At 40.7% G+C, this 19,863-nt stretch overlaps 2 protein-coding genes across 2 annotated transcripts; both read right to left on the bottom strand.

The window, feature by feature from the left end:
• Positions 1-5,024: 5,024 nt before the first annotated feature.
• Positions 5,025-6,053, bottom strand: LOC129553995 (olfactory receptor 51I2-like). The gene has a single exon (XM_055422657.2). The coding sequence runs from the start codon at positions 6,051-6,053 to the stop codon at positions 5,025-5,027; it is 1,029 nt and encodes a 342-aa protein (XP_055278632.2).
• A 12,243-nt stretch (positions 6,054-18,296) lies between these two features.
• Positions 18,297-19,259, bottom strand: LOC129553994 (olfactory receptor 51I2-like). The gene has a single exon (XM_055422656.2). It carries the CDS (start codon positions 19,257-19,259, stop codon positions 18,297-18,299), a length of 963 nt encoding a protein of 320 aa, XP_055278631.2.
• Between the last annotated feature and the right edge of the window lie 604 nt (positions 19,260-19,863).

Here is a 19,863-nt window from a genome sequence, read left to right as displayed (position 1 = left end):
AACCCCCCTCCCACCTCCCTCCCCATCCCATCACTCTGGATCATCCCAGTACACCAGCCCTGAGCATCCTGTATCATGCATCGAACCTGGACAGGCGATTCGTTACACATATGACAATATACATGTTTCAATGCCATTCTCCCAAATCATCCCACCCTCCCCCTGTCCCAGAGTCCAAAAGACTGTTCTATACACCTGTGTCTCTTTTGCTGTCTCACATACAGGGTTCTGATACTTGTATTCTAATCACCTAGATTAGCAACATTCTTAATACTGTTTTCTCTCTCTCTTTCCTGCCTTCACTCTCTATACATGCATTCACATACATTTATTTTGATAACTCATTTGAAAATAAATTATAGCTATTATAACCCTTCTTAATAAATATTAAGCATGCTACTGCTGCTGCTAAGTCACATCAGTCGTGTCCGACTCTGTGTGACCCCATAGACGGAAGCCCACCAGGCTCCCCTGTCCCTGAGATTCTCCAGGCAAGAACACTGGAGTGGGTTGCCATTTCCTTCTCCAATGTGTAAAAGTGAAAAGTGAAAGTGAAGTCGCTCAGTCGCGTCCGACCCTTAGCGACCCCACGGACTGCAGCCTATCAGGCTCCTCCATCCATGGGATTTTCTAGGCAAGAGTACTGGAATGGCTTGCCATTGCCTTCTCCGATTAAGCATGCACTTCCTAAAAATAGATTTTCCTACCTAATCACAAAACTATTTTTAAACCTAGGCAAATCATACCAGCCTAATACTATTTTGATCACTCACCTAGAGCCAGACATCCTGGAATGCGAAGTCAAGTGGGCCTTATGAAGCATCACTATGAACAAAGCTAGTGGAGGTGATGGAATTCCAGTTGAGCTATTTCAAATCCTAAAAGATGATGCTGTGAAAGTGCTGCACTCAATATGCCAGCAAATTTGGAAAGCTCAGCAGTGGCCACAGGACTGGGAAAGGTCAGTTTTCATTCCAATCCCAAAGAAAGGCAATGCCAAAGAATGTTCAAACTACCGCACAATTACACTCATCTCACATGCTAGTAAAGTAACACTCAAAATTCTCCAAGCTAGCCTTCAACAGTATGTGAACCGTGAACTTCCAGATGTTCAAGCTGGATTTAGCAAAGGTAGAGAAACCAGAGATCAAATTGCCAACATCCGTTGGAGCACTGAAAAAGCAAAAGAGTTCCAGAAAAACATCTATTTCTGCTTTACTGACTATGCCAAAACCTTTGACTGTGTGGATCACAACAAACTGTGGAAAATTCTGAAAGAGATGGGAATACCAGACCGCCTGACCTGCCTCTTGAGAAACCTGGATGCAGTTCAAGAAGCAACAGTTAGAACTGGACAAAGAACAACAGACTGGTTCCAAAATGGGAAAGGAGTATGTCAAGGCTGAATATTGTCACACTGCTTAACTTCTATGCAGAGTACATCATGAGAAACACTGGGCTGGATGAAGCACAAGCTGGAATCAAGATTGCCAGGAGAAATATCAATGACCTCAGATACGCAGATGACACCACCCTTATGGCAGAAAGCTAAGAAAAACTAAAGAGCCTCTTGATGAAAGTTAAAGGAGAGTGAAAAAGTTGGCTTAAAACTTCACATTCAGAAAACTAAGATCATGGCGCTGGTCCCATCACCTCATGGCAAATAGATGGGGAAACAATAGAAACAGTGACAGACTATTTTTTGGGGCTCCAAAATCACTGCAGATGTTGACTGCCGCCATGAAATTAAAAGATACTTGCTCCTTGGAAGAAAAGTTATGACCAACTTAGACAGCATATTAAAAAGCAGAGACATTACTTTGCCAGCAAAGATCCGTCTAGTCAAAGCTATGTTTTTTTTCAGTAGTCATGTATGGATGTGGATGTGAGAGTTGGACTATAAAGACAGCTGAGTGCTGAAGAACTGATGCTTTTGAACTGTGGTGTTGGAGAAGACTCTTGAGAGTCCCTTGGTCAGCAAGGAGATTCAGTCAGTCCATCCTAAAGGAAATCAGTCCTGATTATTCATTGGAAATTGAAGCTCCAATACTTTGGCCACCTGATGTGAAGAACTGACTCATTTGAAAAGACCCTGATGCTGGGAAAGATTGAAGGCAGGAGGGAAAGGGGACGACAGAGGGTGAGATGGTTGGATGGTATCACTGCCTCTAAGGACATGAGTTTGCATAAACTCCAGGAGTTGGTGATGGACAGGGAGGCTTGGCGTGCTGCTGTAGTCCATGGGGTCGCAAAGAGTCAGACATGACTGAGCGACGGAACTGAACTGAACTGAATACTATTATCTATATACAATACATATTTGAATTCCATGATTGTCCTAATAATGGTTAATTAATGCTAGCATTTGGTTTTTATGTCCCTTTGATCTCTTTTAATTTAGATTAAGTCCCTGACATAACTTTTATAGCACTGTATTTTGAAAACTATCCCAGGCTACTAGTTGTGTGTGTGTGTGTGTATGTATGTTAGTGTAGGTATGCGTGTGTGTGGTGTGTTTTCCATATTTATTGTTTCCCTGGTTATTCCTCAGAGTTAGATTCAGGTTGAGCATTTTTGATAGGGGTTTTACATATGTGATTTTGTGTCCTTATTCATGTCAGAAGGCAATAAGATCAGGTTACATCTTATTGGTTAACCTAAATTTGATTATTTGCTTAAGATATTATTGCCAGTCTCTTTATTGTTGAAACAGATTTATCCTTTTTTATTTAGTAAGTAAGTTGTGCAATGTACTTTGAAACTGTGTGAATATTGTATCTGAACATCCTTTAAGCATTTGTTTATTATTTAAAATACATTAAAAACTGCAAAGAGATTATCTTATAAATCAAGACTTTTGCATTTATTTCATGACATTCTTCTATAAAAAGAGTTTTCTTCTTTTCTCCCTCTTCATTTTGAATATCACTGGGGACTCACACTTTTCTTAAAGAATTCTATTTGCTATAATTAATTGCTGTTAAAATTATTTTTAATGTTCCAATTGACTTACATTTGGCCACTGGTAGCCTTTTTGAATGAGTTTCTGTTTTTTTTTTTTTTTTTTTAATGCTTCTATTGTCTTTGGGCTGCGAAGAAAGCTGATCACCGAAGAATTGATGCTTTTGAACTGTGGTGTTGGAGAAGACTCTTGAGAGTCCCTTGGACTGCAAGGAGATCCAACCAGTCCATTCTAAAGGAGATCTGTCCTGGGTGTTCATTGGAAGGACTGATGCTAAAGCTGAAACTCCAATACTTTGACCACCTCATGAGAAGAGTTGACTCACTGGAAAAGACTCTGATGCTGGGAGGGATTGGGGGCAGGAGGAGAAGGGGATGACAGAGAATGCAATGGCTGGATGGCATCACTGACTCAATGCACATGAGTTTGAGTGAACTCCGGGAGTTGGTGATGGACAGGGAGGCTTGGCATGCTGTGATTCATGGGATTGCAAAGAGTCAGACACGACCTTGTGATGGAACTGAACTGAACTGATTGTCTTTGTGTGTTTTTTTTTTTTATTGCTTCAGGCATAACCATTCCATCTCACTTTGTGTTCTCCCTGCTTCATACCTGGATACCTGGAATTAGCCACTACTTCAAGAATCCTAGGTTTTATGTAGTGGTGAATGGTATTTAGAAGTAAATAGACACTAGTCTTGCTCACTGATACTGGTATCATTGCTTCCAGGTACTCTCAGAACACAGAGAAGAGAAATGTGGAAATGAAATTAAATAAAAAAATTACATCTATTTAAAAAAAGTTATTGACTTAGCTTTAGTTCACATTCTTTTTTTCTAGACTGTTAACTTCTTAAATGTTTTCCTTGCATTCTTTTTCTCCTCCACTTTCACCTTCCTAATTCGTGATACACAGTAAAGCCTCTACAACTTTTTACATTGCTGTAGCCTTTCCAAGGCTGACTTTTAAACAAAGAATGAAGACCAAATGGTCCAATTAGATCTGAAAGGTTAAAGAGGTCTCACCACTGCCTGTCATTTCCAGCTCATCTCCCGTTCTTCTCCCTCCAACACCTAACACATTATGCTGAACCACATCTAACTACTCACTTTTTCACATCAACCAGATAACTCCATGCCTCAGTTTTATCATTTTTTATATTCTTTTCCATTTACTAGGTATGACCTCCCATTGCCTACAATTTCTGCCTGACAAGCTCCTACTCATCTTTCAGCCTCCTTCTTCCCTGACTCCTATCTCATTGCTTCCTGTCAAGGCAGAAAATCCACTTCTAGGCTCCTATAGTACATTGTGTGAACCTCTCACAGCCTATTACACATAATTATAATTGTGTGTTTAGAAGTTGCTATCTTTCAAAGTAAGGAAGAGACTACATATGGTTCATTTAAATATTTCTTAAAACAAACACAGATTCTAGCATAGATAAACACTAAATTAAAATGAATTTAATGAGTGGAGTAAACAATTAGAACCAAGGAAGTCCCTGGTGGTCCAGTGGTTAGGACTTGGCACTCTCACTGCTGGAGCTCCAGGTTTCATCCGTGCTTGGGGAACTAAGATCCTGCAAGCGATGCAGCACAGTGAAAAATAACAAATAAATAAATAAACAAATAAATGAAATGTGAACCACAAAGGAATCAGGACTGCTTTTCACCCATATGTATAAGCTGAAACTCCAGTACTTTGGTGAAGAGTTGACTCACTGGAAAAGACCGATGCTGGGAAGGATTGGGGGCGGGAGGAGAAGGGGACGACAGAGAATGAGATGTATGGATGGCATCACCGACTCGATGCACATGAGTTTGAGTGAACTCCGGGAGTTGGTGATGGACAGGAGGCCTGGTGTGCTGTGATTCATGGGGTCGCAGAGTTGGTCACAACTGAGTGACTGAACTGAACTGAACTGAATGAGGGTGATTTGCTTGTTATTCTCTTGATAATGTTTCTGGGTCAGGGCTCAGAAAAATGGGCTTTCTGGACATAGGCTATAACTGTTTGATTGTGTTTTTCCTCTGATTCTGAGGTTATTTCTTAACTTCATCAGCCTTTCCTCTTCTCCCTCAGCACCCTGAGCATGGCTTCCCTGATGGGCTTGGACTTGACACTGTAGATGATGGGGTTGAGCACAGGGGGCACCACCAGGTACACGTAGGCAACAAGGGCATGTACCATGGGGGGAAGGTGTCTCCCAAAACGGTGGATCATGGACACACCTATGACTGGGATGAAGAAAACCAGAACAGCTAAAATATGAGAAACACAAGTGTTGAGGGCCCGGATACGCTCCCTCGGAGAGGCCAGACCCATCACTGTATGAAGAATAAGGGTATAGGACAGCACAATAAGCAAAGAGTCTATTCCCACTGTGGACAGAACCACATACAGCCCATAAATGATATTGACAGTAATGTCAGCACAGGCTTGTTTCATGACATCTGCATGGAAACAGAATGAGTGGGACAGGAGGATCTTGCCAGGGCAAGAGTTCAGTCTCTTTAGTAAGAAGGGCCCTGGGAAGAGGGACACAGTGGCGCGAGCCACAATGGCCAGCCCAATCCTGATGATGACATTGTTTGTGAGGACAGAGGCATAGCGCAGGGGGTTGGAGATGGCCACAAGGCGATCAAATGACATGGCCAGGAGCACCGAGGACTCCACCATGGAGAAGGAGTGGAGAAAGAATAACTGGACCAGACAGGCATTGAAGCCGATGAGCCGGTTGTCCAACCAGAGCACAGCCAGCGTGGTGGGCATTGTGGACAAGGTGAGGCCCACGTCGGTGAGGGCCAGCATGGACAGGAAGTAGTACATGGGCTGGTGCAGGCTGGGGGTCCTCCTCACAGCCAAGAGGATCAGGCAGTTTCCAGTGAGGGCCGCAGTGTACATGAAGGAGAAGGGGATGGAGATCCAGCCATGAACAGTCTCTAGGCCTGGGATGCCAATCATCAGGAAAGCAGGTGGCTGGAAGAAGGAGATGTTGGCAAAGGACCAGAAAGCAAGCATCTTGGGAAGGCAGTTGAGGTCTCCAGAAATTTGTGACCTTTTCAATCTGGGCAGACACAAAGACATTTACCATACACCTATCATTAGGAAGATATTTGTTTATACTGTGTAGGCTCTTTCATTAATTATTTTCCATTTCTCAGCTTTTACTTTGTATTATTAACTGTTCCAAGAATGTATATACAACAACCTATATGTCATGAAAACAAATATACCATTTAGGAGATAGTATAACTTCCCTATGATTACCAGAAAATGAATGAAATAGATTTAAGATTTAGTTCTTAATAAATGTAAATTTTATACTATTTCCACCCTTACTTCCAGTGTTTTCTTTGAATAAAGTGATGTGTGTTAGCCCTCTTGAATATATAAAGGACATTGTAAATGCTCATGATCATTCCTTTTTGCAGAATTTTAAAAGATTCACATAGTTATCACATGTGCTCTCATAATTACTTTGTTCATAGATCGAGAAGGGAAATATTTTATCTAAAGTGAAAAAAGAAATTTTGAAGTCCAACAAAGGAAGAGAAAGCTGCAACTTCTTCCTGAATTATTAAAACTATTAGAACTTGGGATCTTCTTGTGTTTGGAGGGTCTGAGTACAAACCGTAGGACGTTGTCTTCTAATCAAGACACATAATGATTAATACCTAGGCTGTTAAGTGCTAGGAAAGTTTTGGTAAATGAAGAGACACTTGATTCTCACCGGGTCACTGAGAACACTTAGATATTTGGGGTCTGTCTCTGCCTTGCCCAGAGAATATCTGCCTGGGTCTTTAAATGCCCCTGCAATCCAGGCTACACATTGCTTTGTAGGAATCATTTTCTCACTCCATTCACTAAGCGTTCTCCATAATGTTTAGAATACCAGCTAAATCTTTTGTTCAGCCTCTTAGCACACTCATCGAGGGGACTTGATTTGTCCTCAAACGACCTCCCTGTAATCTCTCAGCACTGATCTCAGCCTTAGCTGGGAGGGCCACATCCTCTTGCAGGAGGATGAGACCTTAAGGTTCTCTTCTCCAAGTTAGAATTTCCACAGAAGCCAATCAAAGATATGAATGAAAGACATAAATTTAGGCTCATTGAGGATTCAGTAGGATCTGTCCTAGAAATGTCAGTTTAGTTTCTGATTTTGGGGAAATAAATTTTCTTTTTGTTTGAAACTAACACAACATTTTATATTTAAAAATTTTTTTATCTTAAAATTAAAAAAAAGAAAAAAAATCTAAAAAAATTTTTATAGCATTCTTCCTTTCTTATTTTATTTTATTTATTTATTTTTTTAATTGAAGGATAATTTCTTTACAGAATTTTGTTGTTTTCTGTCAAACCTCAACATGAATCAGCCATAGGTATACATATATCCCCTCCCTTTTAACTTCCCTCCCATCTCCCTCCCCATCCCTCCCCTCTAGGTTGATTTTGGGGAAATACATTTTCTAATTTATCAGTTATTGGATACCTCTTGTCTTCCAGATATTAGACGTTCTACCCTCTCGTATATTAGTAAATAATACCACTCAGTCTCAAAAAATGATGGAAGTATTACTGTATATTTAAACAAATAATAAAAGTGACAATAATTAAAAAAAATAAAACTGGAGGGAGAGGCTTAAAGAGTTTCTCTAGGCTGTGCCAGAAATGAATCCAAATTAAAATTCAGGTCTATTTGGCTTACACACTTTAAACAATCTTAAACCTCCTGTATTGGCTGTACTAGATACTGGATATTTGTTAAGTGTGGGGCTGACAGGATCAGATTATTAAGAAGAGCTTGTTCTCTGCTGATGTTCCATGGTGATAAGATTGAGGTTCTGGAAATGAAACCCTTTCCTGTTTCTCCAAAAATCTTCTGCCGTTTCTCTGTGACTGTTTCAGTTCAGTTCAGTTGCTAAGATGTGTCTGACTCTTTGCGGTCCCATAGACTGCAGCACACCAGGCCTCCCTGTCCATCAAAAATTCCCGGAGCTTGGTCAAACTCATGTCCATCAAGTCAGTGATGCCATCCAACCATCTCATCCTCTGTCGTCCCCTTCTCCTCCCAATTTCAATCTTTCCCAGAATCAGGGTCTTTTCAAATGAGTCAGTTCTTCACATCAGGTGGCCAAAGTATTGGAGCTTCAATTTCCAATGAATATTCAGGACTGATTTCCTTTAGGATGGACTGACTGGATCTCCTTGCTGACCAAGGGACTCTCAAGAGTCTTCTTCAACACCATAGTTTAAAAGCACCAATTCTTCAGTGCTCAGCTTTCTTTATAGTCCAACTCTCACATCCATACATAACTCCCGCAGGAACCCTACTTTTGACTTGATGAACCTTTGTCAGAAAAACAATGTCTCTGCTTTTTAATATGCAATCTAGGTTGGTCAAAGCCTTTCTTCTATGGAGCAAGTGTCTTAATTTCATGGCGACAGTCACCATCTGCAGTGATTTTGGAGCCCCCAAAATAAAGTCTGTCACTATTACCATTGTTTCCTCATATATTTGTCATGAAGTGATAGGACTGGATGCCATGATCTTAGTTTTTTGAATGTTGAGTTTCAAGTCAACTTTTTCACTCTCCTCTTTCACCTTCATCAAGAGGCTTTTGAGTTTCTCTTTGCTGCCTGTCATAAGTGTGGTGTCATCTGCATACCTGAGGTTAGTGATATTTCTCCTGGCAATCTTGATTCCAGCTTGTGCTTCTTCCAGCCCAGCGTTCCTCATGATGTACTCTTCATATAAGTTAAATAAGCAGGGTGACAATATACAGCTTTGATGTATTCCTTTCCTATTTGGAACCAGTTTGTTGTTCCATGTCCAGTTCTAACTGTTGCTTCCTGACCTGCATACAGATTTCTCAGGAGGCAGGTAAGGTGGTCCGGTATTTCCATCTCTTTCAGAATTTTCCAGTTTGTTGTGATCCACAGTTAAATGCTTTGGGGTAATCAATAAAACAAATACATATTTTTCTGGAAATATCTTGCTTTTTCTTTTTTTCTAAATTTATTTATTCATACATTGTCATGCTTTTTCTATGATCTAATGGATGTTGGCAATTTGATCCCTAATTCCTCTGCCTTTTCTAAATGCAGCTTGAATATCTTAAAGTTCTTGGTTCACACACTGTTGATGGCTAGCTTGGAGAATTTTGAGCATTATTTTGCTAGCGTGTGAGATGAGTGCAATTGTGTGGGAGTTTGAACATTCTCTGGCATTACCTTTCTTTGGGATTGGAATGAAAACTGATGTTTCCCAGTCCTGTGGTCACTGCTGAGTTTTCCAAATTTGCTGGCATATTGAGTGCAGCACTTTCACAGCATCATCTTTTAGGATTTGAAATAGCTCAACTGGAATTCTATTACCTCCACTAGCTTTGTTCGTAGTGAGGCTTCCTAAGGCCCACTTGACTTCACATTCTAGAATGTCTGGCTCTAGGTGAGAGATCACACCATCGTGGTTGTTTGGGTCATTAAGATCTTTTTTGTATAGTTCTTCTGTGTATTCTTGCCACCTCTTCTTAATATCTTCTGCTTCTGTTAGGTCCATACCATTTCTGTCCTTTATTCTGCCCATCTTTGCATGAAATGTTCCCTTGGTATCTCTAATTTTCTTGAAGAGTCTAGTTTTTCCCCTTCTCTTGTTTTCCCCTATTTCTTTGCATTGATCACTGAGGAAGGCTTTCTTATCTCTCCTTGCTGTTCTTTGGAACTCTGCATTCAAATGGGTGTATCTTTCCTTTTCTCCTTTGCCTTTCACATCTTTTCTTTTCTCAGCTATTAGTAAGGCCTCTTCAGACAATTATTTTGCATTTTTTGCATTTCTTTTTCTTGGGGATGGTTTTGATCACTGCCTTCTGTAGAGTGTCATGAACCTCTGTCCATTGTTCTTCAGGCACTCTATCTATCAGATCTAATCCCTTGAATCTATTTGTCACTTCCACTGTATAATCATAAGTGATTTGATTTAGGTCATACTTGAATGGTCTAGTGGTTTTCCCTACTTTCTTCAGTTTAAGTTTGAATTTTGCAATAAGGAGTTTTATGATCTGAGCGATGATCTGAGTCCATGATCTAAGTTCATGATCCTGGTGTTGTTTTTGCTGACTGTATAGAGGTTCTCTATCTTTGGCTGCAAAGCATATAATCATTCTGATTTTGGTATTGACCATCTGGTAATGTCCATGTGTAGAGTCATCTCTTGTGTTGTTGGAAGAGGCTGTTTTCTATGACCAATGTGTTCTCTTGGCAAAACTCTGTTAGCCTTTGCTCTAGCAGGGCAAAGGCTGTAACCCTTTACATCCTTCTTATAAAGTCATTTGCCTTTTATTGTGCTAATTATCTCCTTGGTTTTGCTTTTCTGTTCACTAATCCCAGGCATTAATGAAAGTGAAAAAGGAGAGTGAAAAGGTTGGCTTGAAGCTCAATATTCAGAAAACAAAGATCATGGCATCTGGCCCCATCACTTCATGGGAAATGGATGGAAAAACAGTGGAAACAGTGTCAGACTTTATTTTTTTGGGCTCCGAAATCACTGCAGATGCTGATTGCAGCCATGAAATTAAAAGACGCTTGCTCCTTGGAAGGAAAGTTATGACCAACCTTGATAGTATATTAAAAAGCAGAGACATTACTTTGCCAACCAAGGTCTGTCTAGTCAAGGCAATCGTTTTTCCCGTGGTCATGTATGGATGTGAGAGTTGGACTGTGAAGAAAGCTGATCGCCGAAGAATCGATGCTTTTGAACTGTGGTGTTGGAGAAGACTCTTGAGAGTCCCTTATACTGCAGGGAGATCCAACCAGTCCATTCTAAAGGAGATCAATCCTGGATGTTCATTGGAGGGACTGATGCTGAAGCTGAAGCTGCAATACTTTGGCCACCTCATGCGACGAGTTGACTCACTGGAAAAGACTCTGATGCTGGGAAAGGTTGGGGGTGGGAGGAGAAGGGGACGACGGAGAATGAGATGGCTGGATGGCATCACCGACTCTGTGGACATGAGTTTGAGTGTACTCCGGGAGTTGGTGATGGACAGGGAGGCCTGGTGTGCTGTGATTCATGGGGTCGCGGAGAGTCGGACACGACTGAGCGACTGAAATGAACTGAACTGAACTGAACTGAATCCCAGGCATATTTCTTCAGCTCTTATTCCATCTCACTGTTTGGATTTTAATGATTTCATAAATTTCTATCCTCTTTTTTTTCAGGGATAATCAATAAATTAACAAGAAAATGAATAATTGAATGAAGACAGTAATTTTATTACGCAGTTCTTCTTCACTCAGTCCATTAACATAACATCTCAAAGGTCCATATGTTCACAACTTAAGCTATATACTTTGTATATAGTAAAGACCAGTGGTTTCTTCAGATTAATACAATTAATAGTTATTATTAACTAATTTCATTTGGATTTACTTAGGATCAATCCAGGAGATACTCTTTGTCATTGGCAGCACAAATCAAAATAGAATGTGTCAGCTCTCTATTTAATTGGAAGGAATCTGAGGATTAATTTTGGAGAAGGAAATGGCAACCCACTCCAGTATTCTTCCCTAGAGAATCCTGTGGACAGAGGAGCCTGGTGGGCTGCTGTCCATGAGGTCGTGTAGAGTCAGACATGACTGAAGTGACTTAGCATGCATGCATGCGTTGGAGAAGGAGATGGCAACCCATTCTCCCTGGAGAATCTCAGGGACGGAGGAACCTGGTGGGCTGCCGTCTATGGGGTCCCACAGAGTTGGACATGACTGAAGTGACTTAACAGCAGCAGCAGCAGAGGATTAATTTTATCTGGGATTAATATCACAGTTCTCTTTCTTTCATCCTGCATTGATTCATCTATTATTGAATTATTCTCAAATCCCTTGTCTTGAATTTGCTTTTTTCCACAGTTGATATGTAGGTCCTATGCAACTGTGGTTATCTGTGTGATCTATTACTCTTGGCTGTGGTAGCAGGATCCAAATGGTAACTTAAGCTGAACATTACAAGAAGTTTAGAGCTTAAGGGGTTAAAATTATAGTATACCCCTTAAGGAAAATTGCCAAAAATTATGAGCAACTCTTACACAACCAAGCCAATTTCTCCCTTACATCCAGATAATGACCTTTTTACCTGTTTTTTGTGTATATTAGTGTTATAAGGAAATAATATTGGAAAAGATTCTCTGTGGCTTAAAAAAAAAAGGGGAAGGCTTTTTTTCCCCACTCTTATTTTACTAAAATGCCTATTTTAGTAACCAAGTTGGATTGATATGGTTTGTGCTTCCCATGTGGTTCAGAATTTTAAAATAAATCACTTTAACCTGGAATCAGACCAGGTTTGGTCTTCTATTATTATCTCCAGGACACTAAAAGGTCAAAGATATTTTAAATTATAGCTCTCCCCTGAGGAATTCCATCCTTTCCACTTTAGCACTCTAGGATTCTGTTATCTTCTGACTCCGTGGGACTGGGAAAGTCTAATAGCCTAGAAGCAAAAGGTTCTACTTTCTTTACTTGAACTTTACTGGGAAAGTCTAAAGCCTAGAAGCAAAAGGTTCTACTTTCTTTACTTGAACTCAAAATCAAGTGCTTACAGATGATCAAGAGACACATGAAAAGATGCTTAACATCACTAATTATTAGAGAAATGCAGATAAAAACTACAGTGAAGCATCACCTCACACTGGTCAGAATGGCCATCTTCAAAAACATCTACAAACAATAAATGCTAGATAGGATGTGGAGAAAATGGAAATCTCCCACACTTGATGAGAATGTATGTTAATACAGCCACTATGGAGACCAGTATGAATATTCCTTAAAAACCTGAAAATAGAACTAACCTATGACTCAGCAATACCACTACTGGGTATAAACCCAGAGAAAACCATTATTCAAAAAGACACATGCAGTCCAATATTCATTGCAGCACTATTTACAATAGCCAGGACATGGAATCAACCTAAATGTCCATTGATAGATGAATGGATAAAGAAGATGTGGTACATACATATGATGGAATATTTCTCAGTCATAAAAAGAAGTGAAACTGGGTCATTTGTAGATATGTGGATGGACCTAAAGTTTGCCATACAGAGTGAAGTATGAAAGTGAAAAACAAATATCATATGTTAATGCATATATGTGGAATCTAGAAAAATGGTACAGATGAACCTATTTTCAGGGCAGGAATAGAGATCCAGATATAGAGTATGGATATGTGGACTTGGGGAGAGTATATCTACAGTACAGCACAGGGAGCTCCGCTCAGTGCTCTGTGGTGACCCAAATGGGTTGAATGAGGGGATGGGGGTGGGAGGTATAAAATCGAGGGCAAACATAAAACAGATTCACTTTGTTGTACAGTAGAAATCAACACAATATTGTAAAACAACTATACACCGCCCCCCCCAAAAAAAGTCAAGTGCTTTTCTTTTTCCTACTAGAAAAAGAGAGAAATAAACATGATAATTATGTGACATGATGGAGGTGCTATCTAATGCTATGGTGTAACAATTTTGCATTATTTAAGCCAAGTGGTCTTCTAAGAGTTTCTTCTTACTCAGAAAACATGGGAAAGACAAATCTCATGGAGAGAATTGAGACAGCAAGCAAATATTCAGATCACCCACAGGATGCTCTCTGAGGTGGAATATTTAGATACCCTTATATTGATTCCTTACCTAGAGAAATAAAAAGGTACTAATCTGCTTGGACACAGAGTCTGGGTTTCTGCATAATTATCTGAATTAGACAGTCTCTATGCTGCAGGAAAGTAGTCTCTTTCACTTCTTTTCCCCTACCTGGGTTGGGGGCGGAGGGGAGCGGGGAGGGTACGGGTGTGGATCTGGCATTTATGGGAAGGCTGGCCTCCTCCCTTTCCTTCCTGCTCTTGACATGCGCTCATTCTCCATCTCAAGGGCTCTTCCACAGGAAAGCAGTTGATCGAGAAGACATCTCAGATTCTCTCACCAGGCCCCCCTCCTACTAAATATCATGTGTATGAAGGGTTGTATCTGGGCCCCAAGTTACTCACCCTGCTTGTTGTTGCAGCCTTCTCTACTCTTCCTCATTCTGAAGGAGCCCAGAAAATCTCTGCATCTAAGACCCTATGTTATACCTGGTGCTTTGAGCTGCTGCTCCCCTGGGACATCCTGGCGACAGGCCACAGAGGATAATCTCAGCTTAATCTTTCCTGGGCAATGGAAAATGTGCAAAATATGTATTTTTGGTTGGAAAGTTATTTTATTGAGCACCTGATTTGTGAAGGAGAGGGCTAGAATCATCCTCTCTAGGCTCATCCCTGCTACCATATCTGTAGGAGATTTTACTTGGCACTTCAAATTTTTTTTTTTTTTTTAACTATGTCTTTTAGTATGTGGAGTCACACAGAATACTTCCTGGTCCCTCCAAGCGACCCTTATGGACACTCAGGTGAGTTGTGTTTATTTCTCTGCACTCTCTTCTAGGTTCCTAGGGTTGTTCTTGCAGGTTAAACAGACCCACTTCTCTGTTTTTCCTGGAATTTTGTGAAAGCACCATCATGTTTCATAGCAACTATGGATAAAGTAACCTGGGAGGACAGATGGGGAATAAATGGCTTAAGACACAGAGAGATGAATGGGGGAAGACATGGGAGCTCATCCGTGTCTCTGGACTTGTGTTTTAGAGATGCAGCATGCCTTCCTACCCAGGACATTGTCCTTGCCATCTTGTTCAATCCCCAGGGGTTTCCTTTACTTCTATTAAAGTGAAAACATACTGAAAGCATGAAGAGGCCCCAGAGCCAACATGCAGAAGCATCTGTGTGTGTGTGTGTGTGTATGTGTTACAGCTTTATTGAGGTATAATTAATGTACAGAAGACTAAATTTCTCTAATGTATATAATTTGATCCATTCGAACATACCTATATACCCTTAAAATCATTCCTTACAATCAAGATGACAGACATCCCTCACCTCCAAATGTTTCCTTATTGCAAATGGCTGGATTTTATTTTTAAAGGCTAAGTAATATGCTGGGAGGGATTGGGGGCAGGAGGAGAAGGCGACGACAGAGGATGAGTTGGCTGGATGACATCAGCGACTCGATGGACATGAGTTTGAGTGAACTACGGGAGTTGGTGATGGACAGGGAGACCTGGCGTGCTGTGATTCATGAGGTCGCTAAGAGTTGGACACAACTGAGTGACTGAACTGAACTGAACTGAATAATCCACTTTATGTGTATACCACATTTTCTTTATCCATTCATCTGTTGATGAACATTTGGGTTGTTTCACTATCTTAGCTATTGTGAATAACGCTGAAATGAATATAGGAGTTCTAGATATGTAAGGAATGTATTCCCAACTTAATATAGGACATATATGACAAGCCCATAACTTACATTATACTCAATAGTAAAAAACTGAAACATTTTCCTCATGAATGGGAATCAGAAACAAGGGAAGTATGCTAATTTTTTCCACTTCTATTCAATATAGTGCTAAAATCCAAGCCAAAGTAGTGACTTAAGGAAAGGAAGTAAAGAGATCCAACTGGAAAATAAGAAATAAAATTATCTCTGTTTGCAGGCTACACAATCTTATGTATTCAAAATCCCCAAAGCTCTTTAAGCAAACAGTTTACAATACATTCAAGAAAGTTTCAGGGTACAAAATTAGTACACAAAATCACTTTTGTTTTTAATACACTAACAATCAAGTATCCAAAATGGACAATAAGAAAAAATAATCTGTTTTATAATAGAATAGAAGAAAATGAAATACTTAGGAATACACTTAACTAAAGAGGTGACAGACTTGTACTCTGAAAACTATAAATCACTGAAGAAGACAAAAAATAAATGAAAGTACACTTTATGTTCATGGATGGGAAGAGGTAACATTGTCAAAGTGTGCATTTTACCCCAGATGATCTGCAAAGTCAATGGAAGCTATATAAAAAGCTCAATGACACCTTTTACAGAAATAGAAAAATGTCCTAAAATTCATATGGAATCATAAAAGACCCCCAATAGTTAAAACAAACTTGAATTAGAAGAACAAAGCTGGAGGCATCACACACTTCCTGGTTTCAAAATATATTACAAATCTATAGCAATTTAAAACAGTATGGTACTGGTATAAGCTTCCCTTCTGGCTTAGCTGGTAAATATGCATGTAATGTGGGAGACCTGGGTTCAATCCCTGGGTTGGGAAGATCCCCTGGAGGAGGGAAAGGGTACCTACTTCAATATTATGGCCTATAATTCCATGAACTGTAGTCCTTGGGTTCACAAAGAGTCGGACACGACTGAATAAATTTCACTTTCACTGGTATAAAACCTATCTTTGGCAACAGAGATCCAAACTCATCCATATATGCTCAACTACTTTTTAATGAGAGCCCCAAGAATATACAATGAGGAAGGACATTCTCTTTGACAAGTGATGCTGGGAAAATTGGATATCCTTGTGCAAATGAATAAAATTGAACCAAATCTCACATCGTATACAAAAGTTAACTCAAAATGGATTAAATATTTGACCATAATAAACTATAAGACTAGCAGAAGAAAACTTGGGGGAAACCTTCATGTAACTGGACTTGGCAATGACCTATGAAGTATGAAACCAAAATCCCAAGCAACAAAAGCAAAATTAGACAAGTGGGGATACATCAAACTAAAAAGTTATTGCTCAGGAAAGGAAACACTATTAACAGAGGGAAAAGGCAATCCTTGGAAAAGAGAAAATATTTGCAAACTACATATCTGATAAAGGATTCATATTAGCAATATATAAGGGACTCCTGTAACTCAAGAACAAAAATATAACCTGATTAAAAACTGGGCGAAGGAACTGAATAGCCATTTCTTTGAAGAAACACTAATAGGTATGCAAAAAGCATCTAAACTTGCTACTTTTTAGGAAAAAGCCAATCAAAACCACAAAGAGATGTTGCCTCACAACTATCACTAAAAAAATAAGATAACAAGTGTTGTTGAGGATGTGGAGAATATGGAACCTTCTGCATCATTGGTGATAATGTAAACTGGTGCAGCTACTAAAAAAATAGTACAGAGCTTCCTTAAAAAATTAAATATGGAGCTATTATATCATCTAACTATCACAGAGGTTAAAGCGTCTGCCTCCAATGCGGGAGACCCGGGTTCGATCCCTTGGTGGGAAGATCCCCTGGAGAAGGAAACGGTAACCCACTCCAGTATTCTTGCCTGGAGAATCCCATGGACGGAGAAGCCTGGTAGGCTACAGTCCACGGGGTCGCAAAGAGTCGGACACGACTGAGCGACGGGATGGAACGGAACGGATCACTTCTGAATATATGCCCACCAAAATGGACACCAGGATGTAAAAGATATGTGCAGTAGCAAAATAAGAGAATATTTGTGTCAAAACATGGGATTCTAAACCCTGCTTAAATTTACCTGCTCCCTGATTTTCTGCCAGTGCAGATGCCAATGCAGAAAGTGCCTTCCTCAGTGGTCTCTTTGTGATGACTTTGGAGTGAAGGTTTTCCTAACCCAGGGACATGGAATTTTAAGAGATGAGGAAGAAGTGAATGATGTGTAATTAAAAGCTAGAGTCTCTGACATTAGAATCTCCGGTGATAGTCAAAGGTCAGAGAAAGGCCATTCTCAAGCAAGGAGGTACACTTTTGGAGCAAGGAATGTCCGTTGGATCCATAGCTCTGAAGAGCTATACTACACTTTCATTGCCTCCAGCACACACACACACACACACACACACACACACACACACACACACATTATGCTGAGCCACATCTGACCGCTCACCTTTCCTCAAGCAACCAGAAAACTCCACATCTCAGTTTATTCACTTTTACAATCTTTTCCAGTGATAATATATATGACCTCCCCTTGCCTTCCTGACAACTGACTCACCCTTTAGCTTCCTACCTTGACTCCTTTCTCATTTTCTCCCGGCAAGGGAGCAAACCTTCTTCTATATTCCTATAACTGTTCATGTGAAACTTTCACAGCCTTATTATACTTACTGTAATTGTGTATTTAGAGCTTCTATCTTTCAATGGAGGGAAGAGACTCCCTATGGTTCATTTAATATTATTCCTTATAACAACTACAGAGTCTTGCACAAGTAAATTCTGAATGAAAAAGCTGAGGCTTATGAGTGAAGTAAAGAATCAGGACTGTTTTTCACCCATGAGTCTGAGGATATGCATTTGCTTGTCATTCTCTTGATAATGTCTCTGGGTCAGGGCTCAGAAAAATGGGCTTTCCAGACATGGGTTATGACAGTTTGACTGTGCTTTCCCTCAGTTTTTGAGGTTATTTCTTGACTTCATCAGCCTTTCCTCTTCTCCCTCAGCACCCTGAGCATGGCTTCCCTGATGGGCTTGGACTTGACACTGTAGATAATGGGGTTGAGCACAGGGGGCACCACCAGGTACACGTAGGCAACAAGGGCATGTACCATGGGGGGAAAGTGCCTCCCAAAACGGTGGATCATGGACACACCTATGACTGGGATGAAGAAAACCAGAACAGCTAAAATATGAGAAACACAAGTGTTGAGAGCCCGGATGCGCTCCCTGGGGGAGGCCAGACCCATCACTGTATGAAGAATGAGGGTATAGGACAGCACAATAAGCAAGGAATCTATTCCCATTGTGGACAGAACCACATACAGCCCATAAATGATATTGACAGTAATGTCAGCACAGGCTCGTTTCATGACATCTGCATGGAAACAGAATGAGTGGGACAGGAGGATCTTGCCGGGGCAAAAGTTCAGTCTCTTTAGTAAGAAGGGCAATGGGAAGAGGGACACAGTAGCACGGGCCACAATGGCCTGCCCAATGCTGATGATGACATTGTTTGTGAGGACAGAGGCATAGCGCAGGGGGTTGGAGATGGCCACAAGGCGATCAAATGACATGGCCAGGAGCACCGAGGACTCCACCACGGAGAAGAAGTGGAGGAAGAACATCTGGACCAGACAGGCATTGAAGCCGATGAGCCGGTGGTCCAACCAGAGCACAGCCAGCGTGGTGGGCATTGTGGACAAGGTGAGGCCCACGTCGGTGAGGGCCAGCATGGACAGGAAGTAGTACATGGGCTGGTGCAGGCTGGGGGTCCTCCTCACAGCCAAGAGGATCAGGCAGTTTCCAGTGAGGGCCGCAGTGTACATGGAGGAGAAGGGGATGGAGATCCAGCCATGAATAGTCTCCAGGCCTGGGATGCCCGTCATCAAGAAAGCAAGTGGCTGGAAGAAGGAGATGTTGTCAAAGGACCAGGAAGGGAACATCCTTAGGGGCCAGATGAGGGCTCCAGAAATTTGTGACTTTTTCAATCTGGACAGACACAGAGATACCGAACCGACACCTGTCAATAGTAAGATAATTATGCTGTGTAGCTAAGAGTCGGACACGACTGAGCGACTTCACTTTCATTTTTCACTTTCCACTTTCATGCACTGGAGAAGGAAATGGCAACCCACTCCAGTGTTCTTGCCTGGAGAATCCCAGAGACGGGGGAGCCTGGTGGGCTGCCGTCTATGGGGTCTCACAGAGTCGGACACGACTGAAGCGATTTAGCAGCAGCAGCAGTCATTTTCACTACTTATTTTTCATTTCTCAGCTTTTACTTTATATTATTAACTGTTCTAGGAATGTACATACATTAGCCAATGTGTCATCAAAGCAAACGTGGCATGTAGGAGATAGTGTAAATTTTCTATGGTTACCAGAAAATAAATGACTGAAATGGATTTAGTTTTTACTAAATGTAAATTTTATGCAATTTATACCCTTCCATCCAATGTTTTCTTTAAATAAATTGATGTGTGTTAGCACTCTTTAATATATACAGCACATTAAAAGTGCTCATGATCATTGTCATCCTCCTCCCTG

The sequence above is a fragment of the Moschus berezovskii genome, chromosome 14, assembly GCF_049115385.1.
Source record: "Moschus berezovskii isolate FMDL1 chromosome 14, NW_MosBer_1.0, whole genome shotgun sequence".
Classification (NCBI taxonomy): Eukaryota; Metazoa; Chordata; class Mammalia; order Artiodactyla; family Moschidae; genus Moschus; species Moschus berezovskii.
This window is presented reverse-complemented; position numbering and strand designations above follow the sequence as displayed.

Coding starts and splice junctions, on each gene's coding strand:
- LOC129553994 (XM_055422656.2), bottom strand. CDS start 19,259: ATGTTCCCTTCCTGGTCCTTTGACAACATCTCCTTCTTCCAGCCACTT.
- LOC129553995 (XM_055422657.2), bottom strand. CDS start 6,053: ATGTCTTTGTGTCTGCCCAGATTGAAAAGGTCACAAATTTCTGGAGAC.